The sequence below is a fragment of the Mya arenaria genome, chromosome 4 (assembly GCF_026914265.1).
Source record: "Mya arenaria isolate MELC-2E11 chromosome 4, ASM2691426v1".
NCBI lineage: Eukaryota > Metazoa > Mollusca > Bivalvia > Myida > Myidae > Mya > Mya arenaria.
In genome coordinates, this window is record NC_069125.1 from 14,153,501 (window position 1) to 14,174,835 (window position 21,335).

The 21,335-nt window shown below is 38.7% G+C and overlaps 1 protein-coding gene across 5 annotated transcripts in view; it reads left to right on the forward strand.

Annotated features, from left to right (window-relative positions):
- The first annotated feature begins 4,451 nt into the window (after window positions 1-4,451).
- The window catches only part of LOC128231633 (uncharacterized), a 42,083-nt gene continuing 25,199 nt past the window's right edge, over window positions 4,452-21,335 (forward strand). For 2 of the 5 annotated variants that reach the window (XM_052944660.1, XM_052944663.1), the window contains exons 1-7: window positions 4,452-4,514; window positions 10,050-10,164; window positions 10,644-10,742; window positions 11,486-11,656; window positions 12,038-12,182; window positions 16,164-16,315; window positions 17,372-17,509. In XM_052944660.1, the coding sequence (XP_052800620.1) occupies window positions 10,056-10,164; window positions 10,644-10,742; window positions 11,486-11,656; window positions 12,038-12,182; window positions 16,164-16,315; window positions 17,372-17,509 (814 nt within the window). In that variant the 5' untranslated portion in view covers window positions 4,452-4,514; window positions 10,050-10,055. Of the gene's footprint in view, window positions 4,515-5,953; window positions 6,093-10,049; window positions 10,165-10,643; window positions 10,743-11,485; window positions 11,657-12,037; window positions 12,183-16,163; window positions 16,316-17,371; window positions 17,510-21,335 lie in introns of those variants that run through there. The other 3 variants (XM_052944662.1, XM_052944661.1, XM_052944664.1) reach the window with 3 other exon arrangements.

Consider the following 21,335-nt stretch of genomic DNA (forward strand, 5'->3'; position numbering starts at 1 on the left):
GTGTACCTGTAGTGTGCCTGTAGTGTACCTGTAGTGTATATTAAGTGTACAAGTAGTGTACCTGTAGTGTACTTGTAGTGTACCTGTAGTGTACCTGTAGGGTACCTGTTGTGTACATGTAGTGTGCCTTTAGTTTAGCTGCAGTATACCTGTAGTGTACCTGTAGTGTATAGGTACTGTACCTGTCGTGTACCTGTCGTGTACCTGTAGTGTACCTGTAGTGTACCCGTAGTGTACCTGTAGTGTACCTGTAGTGTACCCGTAGTGTATCTGTTGTGTACATGTAGTGTATATGTAGTGCACCTGTAGTGTACAAGTAGTGTACCTGTAGTGTACCTGTAGTATACCTGTAGTGTACCTGTAGTTTGCCTATAGTGTACCAATTGTGTACTTGTAGTGTACCTGTAGTGTACCCGTAGTGTACCTGTAGTGTACCAGTAGTGTACCTGTAGTGTACCTGTAGTGTACCCGTAGTGTATCTGTTGTGTACATGTAGTGTATATGTAGTGCACCTGTTGTGTACAAGTAGTGTACCTGTAGTGTACCAGTAGTGTACCTGTAGTGTACCTGAAGTGTATCTTTAGTTTACCTGTAGTGTACCTGTAGTGTACCTGTAGTGTACCTGAAGTGTACGTGTAGTGAACCTGTAGTGTGCCTACAGTGTGCCTGCAGTGTGCCTGTATTGTGCCTGTTGTGTTACTGTAGTGTACCTTAAGTGTACCTTTAGTGTACCTTTATTTTACCTGTAGTGTACCTGTAGTGTACCTGTGTACCTGTAATGTACCTGTAGTGTACATGTAGTGTACCTGTAGTGTACCTGCAGTGTACCTGTAGTATACCTGTAATGTGCCTACAGTGTGCCTGAAGTGTGCCTTTATTGTGCCTGTAGTGTTACTGTAGTGTACCTGTAGTTTACCTGTAGTGTACCTGTAGTAAACCTATAGTGTGCCTGTAGTGTACCTGTAGTGTACCAGTAGTGTACCTGTAGTGTACCTGTAGTGTACCTGTAGTGTGCCAGTAGTGTACCTGTAGTGTTCCTTTAGTGTACCTTTAGTGTACCTGTAGTGTACCTGTAGTGTACCTGAAGTGTACCTGTAGTGTACCTGTAGTGTGCCTGTAGTGTGCCATCAGTGTACCTGTAGTGTACCTGTAGTGTACCTGTAGTGTGCCAGTAGTGTACCTGTAGTGTGCCAGTAGTGTACCTGTAGTGTTTCTGTAGTGTACCTTTAGTGTGTCTGTAGTGTGTCTGCAGTGTACCTGTAGTGTACCTGTAGTGTATCTGTAGTGTAACTGTAGTTTGCCAGTAGTGTGCCATCAGTGTACTTGTAGTGTACCTGTAGTGTACCTGTAGTGTACCTGTAGTGTACCAGTAGTGTACCTGTAGTGTACATGTATTGTGCCTTTAGTTTAGCTGCAGTATACCTGTAGTGTACCTGTAGTGTATATGTACTGTACCTGTCGTGTACCTGTAGTGTACCTGTAGTGTACATGTAGTGTACATCTAGTGTTCCTGTAGTGTACCTGTAGTGTGCCTGTAGTATACCTGTAGTGTACCTTTAGTCTATATGTAGTGTAGATGTAGTGTACCTGTAGTGTGCCAGTAGTTTGCCTGTAGTATGCCTGTAGTGTACCTGTAGTATACATTTAGAGTACATGGATTGTACCTGTAGTGTACCTGTAGTGTGCCTGTATTGTGTCTGTAGTGTACCTGTAGTGTGCCTGTAGTGTGCCATCAGTTTACCTGTAGTGTACCTGTAGTGTACCTGTAGTGTACCTGTAGTGTGCCTGTAGTGTACCTGTAGTGTACCTGTAGTGTATATTAAGTGTACTAGTAGTGTACCTGTAGTGTACTTGTAGTGTACCTGTAGTGTACCTGTTGTTTACATGTAGTGTGCCTTTAGTTTAGCTGCAGTATACCTGTAGTGTACCTGTAGTGTATATGTACTGTACCTGTCGTGTTCCTTTAGTGTACTTGTAGTGTACCTGTAGTGTACCCGTAGTTTGCCTGTAGTGTACCAGTAGTGTACCTGTAGTGTACCTGTAGTGTACCCGTAGTGTACCCGTAATGTACCTGTAGTGTACCAGTAGTGTACCTGTAGTGTACCCGTAGTGTATCTGTTGTGTACATGTAGTGTATATGTAGTGCACCTGTTGTGTACAAGTAGTGTACTTGTAGTGTACCAGTAATGTACCTGTAGTGTACCTGAAGTGTACCTTTAGTTTACCTGTAGTGTACCTGCAATGTACCTGTAGTGTACCTATAGTGTGCCAACAGTGTGCCTGCAGTGTGCCTGTATTGTGCCTGTTGTGTTACTGTATTGTACCTTTAGTGTACCTTTAGTGTACCTTTATTTACCTGTAGTGTACCTGTAGTGTACCTGTAGTGTACCCGTAGTGTACCTGTAGTGTACCTGTAGTGTACCTGCAGTGTACCTGTAATGTACCTGTAGTGTGCCTACAGTGTGCCTGAAGTGTGCCTTTATTGTGCCTGTAGTGTTACTGTAGTGTTCTTGTAATTTACCTGTAGTGTACCTGTAGTAAACCTGTAGTGTGTCTGTATTGTACCTGTAGTGTACCTGTAGTGTACCTGTAGTGTACCTGTAGTGTACCTGTAGTGTGCCAGTAGTGTACATGTAGTGTGCCTTTAGTGTACCTTTAGTGTACCTGTAGTGTACCTGTAGTGTACCTGTAGTGTACCTGTAGTGTGCCATCAGTGTACCTGAAGTGTACCTGTAGTGTACCTGTAGTGTACCTGAAGTGTACCTGTAGTGTGCCAGTAGTGTCCCTGTAGTGCCAGTAGTGTACCTGTAGTGTGCCAGTAGTGTACCTGTAGTGTACCTGTAATGTGTCTGTAGTGTACCTTTAGTGTACCTGTAGTGTACCTGTTGTGTACCTGTAGTTTGCCTGTAGTGTGCCATCAGTGTACCTGTAGTGTACCTGTTGTGTACATGTAGTGTGCCTTTAGTTTGCCTGTAGTGTGCCTGTAGTGTACCTGTAGTATACATTTAGAATACATGGAGTGTACCTGTAGTGTGCCTGTAGTGTACCTGTAGTGTACCTGTAGTGTGCCTGTAGTGTATCTGTAGTATACCCGTAGTGTACCCGTAGTGTATCTGTTGTGTACATGTAGTGTATATGTAGTGCACCTGTTGTGTACAAGTAGTGTACCTGTAGTGTACCTGTAGTATACCTGTAGTGTGCCTGTAGTTTACCTGTAGTGTACCTGTAGTGTACCTGTAGTGTACCTGTAGTGTACCTGTAGTGTGCCTGTAGTGTACCTGTAGTGTACCTGTAGTGTACCCGTAGTGTATCTGTAGTGTACCCGTAGTGTACCCGTAGTGTATCTGTTGTGTACATGTAGTGTATATGTAGTGCACCTGTTGTGTGCAAGTAGTGTACCTGTAGTGTACCTGTAGTATACCTGTAGTGTACCTGTAGTTTGCCTGTAGTGTACCAATTGTATACCTGTAGTATACATGTAGAGTACATGGAGTGTACCTGAAGTGTGCCTGTAGTGTACCTGTTGTGTACATGTAGTGTATATGTAGTGTACCTGTAGTGTATTTGTAGTGCACCTTTAATGTACCTGTAGTGTACCTGTAGTATACCTGTAGTTCACCTGTAGTGTGCCCGTAGTGTACCTATAGTGTACCAGTAGTGTACCTGTAGTGTATATGTAGTGCACCTGTTGTGTACATGTAGTGTACCTGTAGTATACCTGTAGTATACCTGTAGTGTACCTGTAGTGTTCATGTAGTGTACCTGTACACTACATGTAGTGTACCTGTAGTGTACCTGTAGTGTTCATGTAGTGTACACTTATTTTACATGTCGTTAGTATGCTAAAGGAAATGCTTAAGAGTTTTAAAATCATATTCTGTTCTTCACCTAAATCCCATTCTTTCTCTGTAAAAATGGCTTCGACATTCGTTTAAACGACATTCGCGTCATTCAATTGTTTTGCTCAATATATGCTCAAATCGAATGTCGTGAAGAATAAATGAATAGTGAATAAATGAATAGTATGTATGTTGCAAATGCCGCAAACATTCGCGAATGTTGTGAATGATTGTGAATGTTATAAATGTTGCGGATAGTGTTAATATTGCGAGTGTCGGAAATTTTTAAATGTCGCTAATGTCAAACTTTCGAATGCTATGAATGTCGCGACTGTGTATGTGATTCGAATTTCCTGAATGCTGTTAATGTTACTCGGAGTAAAAACATTGAATGTCGCAGGTGTCGTTTAGGTTTATATCGAATGTCCTATATACAGCCAACTTAACACCGCCCAAATCGTATCTGTTTAAATTTCATACTAAGTATTGTATTTCTAAATTTCACCTTATTCATCATATTTATGATCATTTCATACTCATGTAATCGTATTTGCAAAAACACGCTCCGTCACGAATATGGGACGTTCGCTAACAAGGAAGTAAAGTCAATGTTAAATAACAAGATTCGACTGAACACGTTATTAACTTGACTACTGTGGAAATATTTTGACTCCGGTAAGTTAAACTATAATCATTTATTTATTGACTGCTTTTTATGTTATTTTTTTATGTTGTATTAATTTTGTTTTATAAAGTCTTTGAATGATGTTCGTGAATTGGCAGATTATACTTTAATGATTATGTTACTTGTAAATTTACCACGAGTGATACAGGATTTGACCTTAGCTGGTGCATGCTTATTCGGTTGCAAGCGGATCCAGAATTTGGCGCTAGCGGGCGGGCACTTGGGGTGTAAACATGGCAGCTTTAATAAGTATATTAATTGTAAATTTAACACGAGCGGATCCAGGATTTCGCGCGAGCGGGGGCGTACTTTGGGTGTAATTTTGGCAGCTTTGCACCTTATTAATTATATAAATTGTAAATTAAACACGGGCGGATCAAGGATTTGGCGCTAGCGGGGTGCACTCGGGGGTTAACATGGCACATTTTGCAACCTTAATAATTATATAAATTGTAAATTGAAATGGATTTTACTTTAGCGGGGACGCACTTGGGATGAAACTTGGCATTATTGCACTTAAATCATTACATAAATTATAAATTTACCATGGGTGAATCCAAAAGCGTAGACTACTTGGAAACCATTGCATCTCAATATGTATATCACTTGTAACAATAAGGTGGGTCGAAGATTTGCAATCAGTGTCGAAGCTCTTCGGATGCAATTTGACAACCTTGTATCTAAGTAGATCAATTGTAAAATTACTAGGGGCAGGGTCGAGGATTTGAAATTAGGGCGGATACATCAGTATGCTAGTAGGTAGCCTTTCAATTAAATAATTTTACCCATTGTAAAAGACCAGGGGCGGTTCGAGGATATGACGTTAGCAAATGCGCTCTTCGGGTGCAATTTGACTCCCTTCTATCTACATGATTCTATTATTTGTAAAAGTTTACGGGTGGATTCAGAATTTGACATTAGCGGGGACGCATATAAGGTGCAACATGGCATCCTCATACCTAAATAGATATATAAATTATAAATTTATTAAGGGCGGTCCAGGATTTGCATTCTCTTGGTTGGTTTGTAACTTAGAACGAGCGACTCCTCACCATGGAACCGAACAAATTAGACCTCAAACGTGGTATCGCGGCCGTGGTACCCCCTCCCTGGTTCCACTAGCGTCTTTTTCTATAGAAAAACAGGTAGATAATAACTCGATAAACTCATCGTTCCAAACAGAGGATTTATCAAATAACATTTGAACTTTTAGTCAAAAACTGCTGTCAAAAATAAATTAACAGCACGATCAATCATGTGATTTAAAAGAAATAATCTCAAAGGATCCATAAATAACATGAGCTGATCTGTTCAAAAAAACTTCGTTCAATCATGCTGTGAATCTCCCTGTGTTTAAAAACGATATGCGTTCCTTTTATCTGTCGTGCGGTTACGTGGGGGTGGAATTGTTACTCAAAGATTCACGCAATCATGAATATTAATATTCACCAAACCGAAAAACCCAAAAGTGGAAATTAAACCAGGAAGTTTGTTATGAATTGCAGATTCTAAAATATTTGTTTAAATACGGAGTTCTGTGGCAACTGTTGAGAAATACATTGACTTTCGTAAGTTAAAAATTACATATTTATCAATTTCACTAATTCACTAATAACAAAAGAATTATAATTACACGGCACTAGTATGAAAGTACTTGAATTTATTTCAGTGTTGTGATAACTAATAATATTGATAATACTAATAATTATTTTGCTGTGGCCGTCGCGACTGTTATTGCTACAACTGCTACTGCTACTGTTATTGCTGCTGCTACTGCTAATACTACTGCTAATATTACTACTACTGCTACTGCTACTGCTGCTGCTGCTGCTGCTACTGCTACTGCTATTGCTGCTGCTGCTGCTGCTGCTGCTGCTGCTGCTGCTGCTGCTGCTGCTACTACTACTACTACTACTACTACTACTACTACTACTACTACTACTACTACTACTACTACTACTACTATTACTACTGCTGCTGCTGCTACTACTACTACTACTACTACTACTACTACTACTACTACTACTACTACTACTACTACTACTACTACTACTACTACTGCTACTGCTACTGTTACTACTAGTGCTATTGCTGCTACTGCTACTGCTACTGCTACTACTGCTTCTACTGCTACTGCTACTGCTACTTCTTCTACGTTCCAACCTGCCTGCTTGTTTTCCTTTCCGACTATATGACGGTCAGCTTATTTGCCATATCTCTTTGCATGTCCTTACGTCCACATGTTAGCAACTCTCCATGATATATGGGGTCAACGATCACTTAAAGCCGATATCACTGCCAAATATAGATGCAGCTTCTAAATATAGAGCAGAGGCGTAGCCAGGCTTTACTTAATGTTACGCACGAAAGTAGGTGGGTGCGGGAGGGGGAATATCCCTGTAGCCGGTGGGGGTGCATCCCCTAGGGTAAAAAATGAAAATGGAACTACCATGTTAACTCTGATGTATATTTGGAGTGATTTATAGGTTCGAGGCCGCCGACTTTGTAGTTACTAAATGATTGATTTAGGCTCAGTAAGCTTTCTAGCACAGAGAAGCAATGCTTACTTGAGCTGATCTTCCTATTATTCTGATATCATTGTTTAGCTTAGCCCACGACTTTGATGCCATTTTTGGGCTCAGTAAGCTTTCTAGCACAGAGAAGCAATGCTTGCTTGAGCTGGTCTTCCTATTATTCTGATATCATTGTTTAGCTTAGCCCACGACTTTGATGCCATTTTTGGCCATATTTTTTTTTTCATTTTCAAATTGATTTTACGCACATGTGTAAATGCGTAACGTTGGCTACGCCCCTGAAGAGGTACAGCTAAATTTATGAAATAAAGGTGCACCCGATTTTAATGTGAGGAAAATAAAGGTGCATCTCTATATTTAGACCTGCAACTCTAGCAATATAGTTGCACATCTTGTCTAGATGCAGGTACACCTATATATTTGGAGTGGCAAACTCGTCGGCCCTCAGACGCGACTCCCCTCAGATTAGTTCGTCAGCTACACGATACAACGAAACATGCCCTACCAGTGTATGTGAACCATGTGATAAACTGCGTCATAAATGCTACGCCGGAAGGCAACATTTGCTTTAAATGAAGACTTGAAACAAAGATAACTTTTCTTTTACAACACTATTTTAAATGAAACAAAGGGCATTCTATGCCGCTTAAAAAGCCCGCTTTAGTTCGTTTTATTACCGGAGTTTGATAACTTAACGGTGATTAGTTTCATCAAACACTTCGACAAACTTGTTTCCAAAATAATATTTTGACAGTTTTCCGTCAGACGGCTGTTTTGTTAAAAGGTTTGTCGAAGTGTTTTAAGAAACTAAACTCTCAATCAAACTCTGATAAAAGACCGAAGGCCGGGCTCCGTAAGCGGCGTTTAATTTAAAATGGTTAAGAAATAGTGAAGTTATCTTTGTTTAAAGTCTTCATATTAAGCAAAATTTGCCTTCCGAAGTAGCATATATGGCGCAATTTATCACATGGTAACTATCACGAAAACACTTCAGTCAAATCTCAATCTCATTCTAACATGTGTATACCAGTTAGATTCAACACACTTGATTTCGTTCTGGTAACCATGTTAGCTTAACCAGGGTTCGTATTTCATGCCGGGTAATCATTGGAGCCATAACATTTTGTTATGTGTTGAAAATGCTCCAACGCGTCTTCCGTAATAGTGCCAATGAGTGGAATATGGATGTAAACAGTGAGTATGGTTTCTTATTTTCATTTATAGAGGTTTATACGAGTAAATTTAAAAAATTGGAGAATGTAGTTCCACATAGGAATGGCCATGAGTTGTTCTAAAGGTAAAAGTTCTGAATAAAATTTAATATCTGATCGTCTAGAACTTGCATAACTTGCTAGACGTTAGTGTTGACAACGTAAAAATCTGGATTTTCGTGAGAATTGTTCACATACCTTAGGTTTAAGCATTTTCTTTACATGTGTGGGCTTTTTTTATTGACAAAAGGTTGTCGCGTTACAAATTTTAGAACTTTATTTGTTATACTTGCTGCACTACGCTCGATTTTTTTTAACGTTGTGGTGCCAATGAATAGGTTGTGGTGCTCATGAATAGTTATTTAGTAGGAAACGAATTGTGAAAAACTGAAGCAATTTCATAACATGAAAATTAACAGTTAACTGAATTAATATAATTTTCGATCTTTTTAAAGTATGACCTGCTATCACACACCTTCGCGGACTTTAAGGTTCATTTGGTGTCTAATAAATTAATATTTAATAGCAAATGGTCGTCGTAATTCTAATTATGTATTTCCATTAATTACTGTATTAATTTTAACTAAAGTATTAATTTATTAGACACAAAATAAACCTTAATGTCCGCGAAGCAGTGTGGTAGTTGGTCATACTTTAAAAAGATCAAAAATGATATTAATTCAGTTAATTGTTAATTTGCATGTTATGAAATTGCTACAGTTTTTTCACAAGAAACCATACTCACTGTTTACATCCATATTCCACTCATTGGCACCAAAACGGAAGACGCGTTGGAGCATTTTCAACACATAACAAAATGTTATGGCTCCAATGATTACCCGGCGTGTATTTCTTAACGTCTCGAGTCTGAGTTCCAGATTCAGGCTCAGAAAACTGAATTCTTAAATGTTTCAAAATATCAATGATAGAACTAATTTTGACAAAATAGTTGTGCCTGATTGTAGAATAGATTATTTGAAATACTTTCATCATCGTTTACCATCTATGCCCCTATAATAGCATTTTAGCATTAAATCAAAATCATTTATTTCTGAGTCTGACTCAAAGACGTTTCTTGATATGGACCCAGATATAATAATTACGAACAGTCTCAACTCGGAGTTCTCGCGGTATGAATTATTAAAAAAGTTTCATCGAACGTAAGAACGATGATTTACCAACTTTTATCTCATGAACGATTATTATACATGGAAGAAATAGTACTGAAAAAACTTAAGAGTAACTACTTAGGGTAACGGATAACGTAGTATAAAAGTCCGTTACTCTCTTATGCCCAGTCCCTCAGAGCGTAAACATATCTCATTTTGTGGCGTTTTGCTTAAGCTTTAAGAATTGCATAACCTTCACAATTTGCCCTGGAGGGGGGTGGGGAGCAGGGTCAATTGGCAGCTTAAGGTCTAATGATTACGAACAGTCTCAAGTCGGAGTTGAGACTGAAGTGGCAAAAATGCAAACCTTCATTTCATTGTAACTTTCCTCTTACTTTTTATGATGAAATTTGCTGGTTTTCATTGCTATTTGAATTTGACAATAATATACATTTATTTTTGTAAAACCAATGCAATAAAGATAATTCTTTGTAATTTAAAAAAAAATGCTTTTCTGAGTTTGAGTTTTGAAATGTCAAAAAGCGTTTAATCTCTCGTACCATACTGCATGGCAAATGAGGTATATATACAGTACACATCGTACACTCGAACTTGAGACGATCGTAATCACTGCTCCTGGTCGGATAACCGACAAACGTCTCTCATTACAGCCGGCAATGTACAACCAAGGAAACAAAGCCAACGACGCCCAGAGAGGTCAAGACGCTGAGCAGAGTGACAGAAGTGGCCATGAAACCTCACGGAAAACTTACGCCGCAGCTTTAGGTAAGTACTAAAGATGGAAGATGGACGCATTCGGAACTCCTTGGCCATTTTCTATAGAAAACAACCTCGGATCTATAACGGTACATCAGTAGAAGAAGTTCGTAAAATTTGGAATAATGTTATTAATCAAATGTAGTGTATACTATCGTGTTTGATTTATATCTAAGTTTAATTGATTAACAGTGACGTGCATAATTAAGACTTATTGCAAACATAATTAAGATTTCGAAGAGTTAAGGTTTAACTGCTAAATTGAAACTACTACGCGATCTTTTTGCAGCGTAGTTAAAACGTAAAGATTTCTGACATTGTAAACCGTCCATATACATCCGAGGTTGTTTTCGATAGAAAATGGCCGAGGCGTTCCGAATTAGATGGCCGATGAGCATTTTTTTAATTCATTTCTCGAAATTGATATACAAATAAAACAGCATATGCCCAGATAGTGACTGCTTTTATATGTTTAATATTCAAACCAGTATTGAGACTACAGTCAACCCCCTTTGGCTCGAATTCGCTTGGCTCGAAATCCTCGTTGGCTCGAACTGAAGTAAAGGACCGATTTCTTTATACTGAAGGTAAACAATCCCGCTTGGCTCGAATTTTTCGAGGCTCGAGGTTTTTTCGCTAGTCCCTGGGAGTTCGCGCCAACAGGGTTCGACTCTACATGTTTTCAAAGTATACCACTGGTGTTTATATTGGGACGTATGTCTTGTTGTGTTTTTGCGTTGCAACTGCATAAGCTGATTTTTTCACCATTTCTTTGTTTACCACAATGGAATTTCGTCACCAATTGCCTCTTTTGCACATCGTCGTGAAGTAACATTTTAATGATTAAGAATGGGCGAAGTGAGCGAAACAAACGCGCCTAACTGTCATCTAACCCTCTTAGAATATTACATCCTTGGCTGACACATTGTCAACGCATAATCTGACGTACGGATTGTGTATCGGATGGGTGGCCTTTGTTGAAATTCCTAATAATTAAACCTAGTACTTAATGATTGCCTTTTTGCTTTAGTTTAATTTCGTTAAAGACTATTCATTTCAATATAATATTTTCAAATTGTTTAAGCATTATTAAGGATTTAATTTGGCGACAATGGACAAGCGATATACATATAAACAACATTGAATTATCTTGCCAGAATTGAGCATATACGTTTTTGTCCGTTTCAAACGATATAATTTTAACGTTTATTAAGAAAAACTTGCGCAGCAAATAGAAGTTAAGCATTATTGTAAGTTTGTGAGGAATTCATGTTTATGAGAGCCAACCGGGAGCTTAAACAGTGCCGTCTGAAACTATTTCTGTGTGCAGGTGCAACGGGAGCATCCAATGATGAACCAGACTCTTCTTCCGTCGCCCCCAAGCCACGTTCCGTTCGCAAAAAGCCAATTCCGGGACCCAAGCCTAAACGACCTTCCATCAGCAACGTTCAACAGGGAAATGGTTCACCCAGTGGTGTTCATGATAAAAATGTTGGGTCAGGTATACTATTTATTAAAGGATAAAGATAAAACAACATTAACACCCGCTATTAGCGTTAGCAGAACCGTTCAGTGCGATACATTAAAATGTAAAACAAACACAATAAAACAAAAAAATAATAATAAAAAAATGAAAAAAAATAAGTAAATAAAAAATAGATAAAAAGATAATAATAGATATAAATATAAAGAATAATAATAATAATAATAATAATAATAATAATAATAATAATAATAAAATAAAAAAAATAACGCGTTACATAACTTCTGATAATGAATGATTGATTAAAGTGTTTTTGTTACCTGTATTTTGGTCTAATAGTATTATATTCAAATTCGTATTAAAATGCAATTTAAAATTGAATACAATATGTGTATACAGGGACAGTTCAGGCCGAAGGAATGACCGTCTCACAGTCTATGCGTCCCACTTTCACACCTACCCATGACACGCTGACACCTAAAACGTGGTATGGCGGTGAACAACTACAAATGCAAGAGCGACCTGTTCCGAAATCAGGGCCAGCGTAAGCTGTTATATGTAAAATTATGCACGTATTGATAATTGGAATTGCTTAACATCCCCATCACCCCACCCCTCGTTTTTCGTTTTCACTGACCGGGCCAAAGAAGTAACCCAAATGTTAACTTATAAAGCAGTGTTTTTTCTTCACCATTTTTTAAATGAAGCCGGAGCTTATTTCTGATTGGAAAAAATGCTTAATTTTATCTAAGATTTGGATTTTCTTTTTTCCGCATCGAAATGATCAAAACTGCTTTGTGTGTGAAGTTGGCTCAGCCATCGGCAATCAACAATCGACATTCGATATTATATAGCAAATCTTCAATGTCGAGCTGCATGTCGAGCTGGACGGAATTCTAGCTCGACATTCGATATTATATAGCAAATCTACAATGTCGAGCTGCAATGTCAAGCTGGACGGAATTCTAGCTCGACATTCAATATTATATAGCAAATCTTCAATGTCGAGCTGGAATGTCGAGCTGCAATGAATTCTAGCTCGACATAAGATATTATATAGCAAGACGGAAGATTTGCTATATAATATCGAATGTCGAGATGGAATTCCGTCCAGCTCGACATTCGATATTATAAAGCAAATCTTCCGTCCAGCTCGACATTGCAGCTCGACATTGAAGATTTCCTATATAATATCAATTGTCGAGCTAGAATTCCATCCAGCTCGACATTGAAGATTTGCTATATAATATCGAATGTCGAGCTAGAATTTCGTCCAGCTCGACATTGCAGCTCGACATTGAAGACTTGCTATATAATATCTTATGTCGAGCTAGAATTCCGTCCAGCTCGACATTGCAGCTCGACATTGAAGACTTGCTATATACTATCTTATGTCGAGCTAGAATTCCGTCCAGCTCGACATTGCAGCTCGACATTGAAGACTTGCTTTATATAATATCTTATGTCGAGCAAGAATTCCGTCCAGCTCGACATTGCAGCTCGACATTGAAACTTGCTTTATATAATATCGAATGTCGAGCTAGAATTCCGTCCAGCTCGACATTGCAGCTCGACATTGAAGACTTGCTATATAATATCGAATGTGGAGCTAGAATTCCGTCCAGCTCGACATTGCAGCTCGACATTGAAAACTTGCTACTAGTATATAATATCGAATGTGGAGCTAGAATTCATTGCAGCTCGACATTGCAGCTCGACATTGAATAGTTCGTATATAATATCGAATGTCGAGCTAGAATTCCGTCCAGCTCGACATTGCAGCTCGACATTGAAAACTTGCTATATAATATCGAATGTGGAGCTAGAATTCATTGCAGCTCGACATTGCAGCTCGACGTTGAATATTTCGTATATAATATCAAATGTCGAGCTAGAATTCCGTCCAGCTCGACATTGCAGCTCGACATTGAAAACTTGCATATAATATCTTAAATCGAGCTAGAATTCCGTCCAGCTCGACATTGCAGCTCGACATTGAAGACTTGCTTTATAATATCTTATGTCGAGCTAGAATTCCGTCCAGCTCGACATTGCAGCTCGACATTGAAGACTTGCTTTATAATATCTTATGTCGAGCTAGAATTCCGTCCAGCTCAGCATTGCAGCTCGACTTTGAATATTTGCTTTATGATATCGAATGTCGAGCTTGAATTTCGTCCAGCTCGATATTGCAGCTCGCCATTGAAGACTTGCTTTATATAATATCGAATGTCGAGCTAGAATTCCGTCCAGCTCGACATTGCAGCTCGACATTGAAGACTTGCTATATAATATCTTATGTCGAGCTAGAATTCCGTCCAGCTCGACATTGCAGCTCGACATTGAAGACTTGCTTTATATAATATCGAATGTCGAGCTAGAATTCCGTCCAGCTCGACATTGCAGCTCGACATTGAAGACTTGCTTTATATAATATCGAATGTCGAGCTAGAATTCCGTCCAGCTCGACATTGAAGACTTGCTATATAATATTGAATGTGGAGCTAGAATTCCGTCCAGCTCGACATTGCAGCTCGACATTTAAAACTTGCTATATAATATCGAATGTGGAGCTAGAATTCATTGCAGCTCGACATTGCAGCTCTACATTGAATAGTTCGTATATAATATCGAATGTCGAGCTAGAATTCCGTCCAGCTCGACATTGCAGCTCGACATTGAAAACTTGCTATATGATATCGAATGTGGAGCTAGAATTCATTGCAGCTGGACATTGCAGCTCGACATTGAATATTTCGTATATAATATCGAATGTCGAGCTAGAATTCCGTCCAGCTCGACATTGAAAACTTGCATATAATATCTTATGTCGAGCTAGAATTCCGTCCAGCTCGACATTGCAGCTCGACATTAAAGACTTGCTTTATAATATCTTATGTCGAGCTAGAATTCCGTCCAGCTCGACATTGCGGCTTGACATTGAATATTTGCTTTATATAATATCGAATGTTGAGCTAGAATTCCGTCCAGCTCGACATTGCAGCTCGACATTGAAGACTTGCTATATAATATCTTATGTCGAGCTAGAATTCCGTCGAGCTCGACATTGCAGCTCGACATTGAATATTTGCTTTATATAATATCGAATGTCGAGCTAGAATTCCGTCCAGCTCGACATTGCAGCTCGACATTGAATATTTGCTTTATATAATATCGAATGTCGAGCTAGAATTCCGTCCAGCTCGACATTGCAGCTCGACATTGAAGATTTGCTATATAATATCGATTGTCGAGCTAGAATTCCGTCCAGCTCGACATTGCAGCTCGACATTGAAGACTTGCTTTATATAATATCGAATGTCGAGCTAGAATTCCGTCCAGCTCGACATTGCAGCTCGACATTGAATATTTCGTATATAATATCGAATGTCGAGCTAGAATTCCGTCCAGCTCGTCATTGCAGCTCGACATTGAAAACTTGCATATAATATCTTATGTCGAGCTGGAATTCCGTCCAGCTCGACATTGCAGCTCGACATTGAAGACTTGCTTTATATAATATCGAATGTCGAGCTAGAATTCCGTCCAGCTCGACATTGAATATTTGCTTGATATAATATCGAATGTCGAGCTAGAATTCCGTCCAGTTCGACATTGCAGCTCGACATTGAAGACTTGCTTTATATAATATCGAATGTCGAGCTAGAATTCCGTCCAGCTCGACATTGCAGCTCGACATTGAATATTTGCTTTATATAATATCGAATGTCGAGCTAGAATTCCGTCCAGCTCGACATTGCAGCTCGACATTGAAGATTTGCTATATAATATCTTATGTCGAGCTAGAATTCCGTCCAGCTTGACATTGCAGCTCGACATTGAAGACTTGCTTTATATAATATCGAATTTCGAGCTAGAATTCCGTCCAGCTCGACATTGAAGATTTGCTATATAATATCGAATGTCGAGCTAGAATTCCGTCCAGCTCGACATTGCAGCTCGACATTGAAAACTTGCATATAATATCGAATGTCGACTGTCGATTGCCTATGTCTGAGCAAACTTCACACACATAAAACTGCTTTAGATACAGAAAGTTTTTTTATAAAAAAGTTTTGTCGGTCCCAAAATGGCCGACAAACACAACAAACTGTGTTGGTAGTTGGGGTTGCGAAAAAACAACAACATAGAAGTAAGATGTTGATCATTAGCTACACGACCTTTTCAAGTTGATGATTTGCGAATATCCAGCTACCAACCAGGTGGTTGTTGGGTATGACCAACTAGTAGGATGAATATACAGTCGAACCCCGTTGGCTCGAATTCGCTTGGCTCGAATTCTTCATTGGCTCGAACTGGTTGTTAAGGACCGATTTCTTTATGCTGAATGAAAGAATTCTCGCTTGGCTCGATTTCTCTGAGGCTCGATGTATTTTTGCAAGTCCCTTTAAGTTCGAGCCAACGGGGTTCGACTGTATAATAAGCATAATAGCATGAATATAGTTTATATTTTGTCTACTACATAAAACCTATATTCTAATTCAAGGTTTCCCTGAAATTGCAGTGTCGAAGATCCGTACGTGGCGGGTGGAAGTGAGTTTATCGTCGTTTCTGGTCGAGAGCCTCCCGATGAGGGGGCGGAAAGTGACGACGAGAAGTCGTGCAGTGGCTCGGATGTTGAAAGCGATACGTCAGACAGCGAGCCAGACCGATATGGTATATTTCAAGCGCTGTCATATCACAGAAACATATTATTTTCGAATTATTTTCGAAATGTTGCATTTCTTGGGAAAAAGTCGCTAGGAGTGTTATAACATTTTTTTCTGGAAAGTAAAGCAAAAAGATTAATTACCCAAACTGTTTGTTTGTTATACATGTGTATATATTGCTTTTGCACTTTAAAGGGGCTATACATCGTATGATGAAATAGCGAAAAAAAAAAGAAAATTGTCGAAAACTGACATAAACTTGGTATCGATGTGTACAATGCATTGAAACTAACTAACTGAAGTACCACCTAGTTTACAATTAATTTATTTTTCGCAGTTTTTTTTATTTTTTATTTTAAAAAAGGTAACTAGTATTGTATACCTAGTATACTTCATTCTAATGCGTGATTGGCTAGTCGATGTTATCACGTGATATTACCAAGTAAGGTATATAGTTTAAATATTCCAGCGGTTTAGCGTAAGCCTTCGTAGCACAGTGTATACAACACTGGACTGCAATTTTGGCGACACCGATTCGAACCCGGTCAAGGCCTCGATTTTTTTTACATTTTGTTTTCTTTTACAATTATGATATCAAAGAGTAAAGCATTTTATTAAATAATTGTCCTGAGATTCGTTACAGAAAAAACTTTTTTATGTGCAAATCTGGTATATGGTCCCTTTAAAGGGAGATGTCTGGTGACTCGATATATTGGTAGGATTTGAAAGGTACTGGGCTAACTAGTTATTGATATGAAAAATAAATGACCCAAAGTAAAGTAAATAAGACATAAAGTTATTATTTTTTGAATACTTGCTCTTTATTTCAAAAGCAATCGGACACAAGGGGCATATTTTACAATCTTTAAAGATCCAAAATCCTTGTCGGTTATATAGATTTCGGTTTTGTCTAACATTTTCATTTACAGCAAACACAACCATTTCAAATGATTCCAAAATAAAATGATATGACCAGGCCTTAATATGAACATGTTAGGCAGTGATTGTGATTCTTTAGTAAATTTTATAAAAAAAAGGTGATATTTCTCCCGTTTGGACGCAGGTACTGGAATCAAGGTCACGACGGCGTTATCTGGGGTCCAGACGTTAAATATCACGATAAGCCTCAACCTGGCTGATCTCTTACGACCAGATACCTCCACCTGCCGTAGACGTAAGCCGAGGCCACACCGGAAGTGTTGTAAGAATATTTAGAATTTATACTTAATCCAAGCGTGGGTATTCATAAATTTAAGCTTAGCGATTAAAAAAAAATTATTATTATTTAAAATAATGTAAAATGAAATTAAATTCTAATTTTAAAACACAATAAAATTCATGCCATGCGAATTATGGCATATAGTGGACAATTTATCAGAAATCACCATGGTCTATCGTGGTAAGTTTATCAAAACTCGGTCTATCTTTGGTTCATCAAAACTCGCCATGGTATATGGTGGTTTGTTTATCGAAACTCGCCATGGTATGTTGTGGTTATTTTATCAAACCTCGCCATGGTTTATCGTGGTTGGTTTATCAAAACTCGCCATGGTCTATCGTGGTTAGTTTATCAAAACTCGCCATGGTCTATCGTGGTTAGTTTATCAAAACTCGCCATGGTCTATCGTGGTTTGTTAATAAAAACTCGCCATGGTCTATCGTGGTTAGTTTATCAAAACTCGCCATGGTCTATCGTGGTTTGTTAATAAAAACTCGCCATGGTATATCGTGGTTAGTTTGTCAAAACTCGCCATGGTCTATCGTGGTTTGTTAATAAAAACTCGCCATGGTATATCGTGGTTAGTTTGTCAAAACTCGCCATAGTATATTGTGATTGGTTTATCAAAACTCACTATGGTCCATCGTGGTCGGTTTATCAAAACTCACCAACGTCTATTATGGTTGGTTTATCAAAACTCGCCATGGTCTATTATGGTTGGTTTATCAAAACTCACCATGGTCTATCGTGGTTTGTTAATAAAACCTCGCCATGGTCGATCGTGGTTAGTTTTTCAAAACTCGCCATGGTATTTTGTGATTGGTTTATCAAAACTCACCATGGTCTATCATGGTTGGTTTGTCAAAACTCACCATGGTCTATTATGGTCGGTTTACCAAAACTCGCCATGGTCTATTATGGTCGGTTTATCAAAACTCGCCATGGTCGATCGTGGTTAGTTTGTCAAAACTCGCCGTGGTATTTTGTGATTGGTTTGTCAAAACTCACCATGGTCTATCGTGGTTAGTTTATCAAAACTCGCCATGGTCTATCGTGGTTAGTTTATCAAAACTCGCCATGGTCCATCGTGGTTAGTTTATCAAAACTCGCCATGGTCTTTCGTGGTCGGTTTATCAAAACTCACTAAGGTCCATCGTGGTCGGTTTATCAAAACTCACCAACGTCTATTATGGTTGGTTTATCAAAACTCGCCATGGTCTATTATGGTTGGTTTATCAAAACTCACCATGGTCTATCGTGGTTTGTTAATAAAACCTCGCCATGGTCGATCGTGGTTAGTTTTTCAAAACTCGCCATGGTATTTTGTGATTGGTTTATCAAAACTCACCATGGTCTATCATGGTTGGTTTATCAAAACTCACCATTGTATGTCATGGTTTGTTTGTCAAAACTCACCATGGTCTACCATGGTTGGTTTGTCAAAACTCACCATGGTCTATTGTGGTTAGTTTATCAAAACTCGCCAGGGTATATATTTGGTTTATCGTGGTTTGTTAATAAAAACTCGCCATGGTCTATCGTGGTTTGTTCATAAAAACTCGCCATGGTCTATCGTGGTTTGTTAATAAAAACTCGCCATGATCTATCGTGGTTTGTTAATAAAAAATCGCCATGATCTATCGTGGTTTGTTAATAAAAACTCGCCATGGTCTATCGTGGTTTGTTAATAAAAACTCGCCATGGTCTATCGTGGTTTGTTAATAAAAACTCGCCATGGTCTATCGTGGTTTGTTAATAAAAACTCACCATGATCTATCGTGGTTTGTTAATGAGAAATCGCCATGGTCGATCGTGGTTAGTTTGTCATAACTCGCCATGGTATTTTGTGGTTGGTTTATCAAAACTCGCCATGGTCTATTGTGCTTGGTTTATCAAAACTCACCATGGTCTATTGTGCTTGGTTTATCAAAACTCACCATGGTCGATCGTGCTTGGTTTATCAAAACTCACCATGGTCTATTGTGCTTGGTTTATCAAAACTCACCATGGTCTATTGTGCTTGGTTTATCAAAACTCACCATGGTCTATTGTGCTTGGTTTATCAAAACTCACCATGGTCGATCGTGGTTGGTTTAACAAAACTCACCATGGTCTTTCGTGGTTGGTTTATCAAAACTCGCCATGGTCTATTGTGCTTGGTTTATCAAAACTCGCCATGGTCTTTCGTGGTTGGTTTATCAAAACTCGCCATGGTCTTTCGTGGTTGGTTTATCAAAACTCGCCATGGTCTATTGTGCTTGGTTTATCAAAACTCGCCATGGTCTTTCGTGGTTGGTTTATCAAAACTCGCCATGGTCTATTGTGCTTGGTTTATCAAAACTCGCCATGGTCTATTGTGCTTGGTTTATCAAAACTCACCATGGTCTATTATGGTCGGTTTATCAAAACTCGCCATGGTCTATTGTGGTTAGTTTGTCAAAACTCGCCGTGGTATTTTGTGATTGGTTTATCAAAACTCGCCATGGTCTATCATGGTTGGTTTGTCAAAACTCACCATGGTCTATCGTGGTTGGTTTATCAAAACTCGCCGTGGTATTTTGTGATTGGTTTATCAAAACTCACCATGGTCTATCATGTTTGGTTTGTCAAAACTCACCATGGTCTATTTGTGGTCGGTTTATCAAAACTTACCATGGTCTACCATGGTTGGTTTGTCAAAACTCACCATGGTCTACCATGGTTGGTTTGTCAAAACTCACCATGGTCTATTGTGGTTAGTTTATCAAAACTCGCCAGGGTATATATTTGGTTTATCGTGGTTTGTTAATAAAAACTCGCCATGGTCTATCGTGGTTTGTTAATAAAAACTCGCCATGGTCTATCGTGGTTTGTTAATAAAAACTCGCCATGATCTATCGTGGTTTGTTAATAAAAACTCGCCATGATCTATCGTGGTTTGTTAATAAAAACTCGCCATGGTCTATCGTGGTTTGTTAATAAAAACTCGCCATGGTCTATCGTGGTTTGTTAATAAAAACTCACCATGATCTATCGTGGTTTGTTAATGAGAAATCGCCATGGTCTATCGTGGTTTGTTAATAAAAACTCACCATGATCTATCGTGGTTTGTTAATGAGAAATCGCCATGGTCGATCGTGGTTAGTTTGTCATAACTCGCCATGGTATTTTGTGGTTGGTTTAACAAAACTCACCATGGTCTTTCGTGGTTGGTTTATCAAAACTCGCCATGGTATTTTGTGGTTGGTTTAACAAAACTCGCCATGGTCTATCGTGGTTGGTTTATCAAAACTCGCCATGGTCTATTGTGCTTGGTTTATCAAAACTCACCATGGTCTATACTATAACGGACTGCTTCATCGACTTTTTGGAGAAAAAAAATGTTGATAATTGCTTCAGAGTGATAATTTGTCCATAAAAACAGTTAATATATCATTTTTTTAAGAAAAGGCATGCATACATGCTTTTAAATAGGATACCATTTTAGGCCGCTAGGCCGCTAGGCCGCTAGGTCGCCAGGCCGCTAACTTCACGCCGCTAGGTCGCTAGTCCGCTGCCCTTCTTGATCGACCTTTTAGAAAAAATGTTTATCATCCCTTCAGATTGATAACTTGTGCATTAAAACAGTTTATTTATCATTGTTTTAGTATAAAAATGCTCTGAATAGAAAACAATTTATGGCCGCTATGTAGCTTTGTGAATAAAAAACTTTGAGTTATCATTGTTTTAAAAAAAAACGCATTAACAATTGCTTTGAAATAAAGAAAAAATTAGGCCGCCAACTTCACGCCGCTAGGCCGCCAGGCCGCAAACTTCATGCCACTAGGCC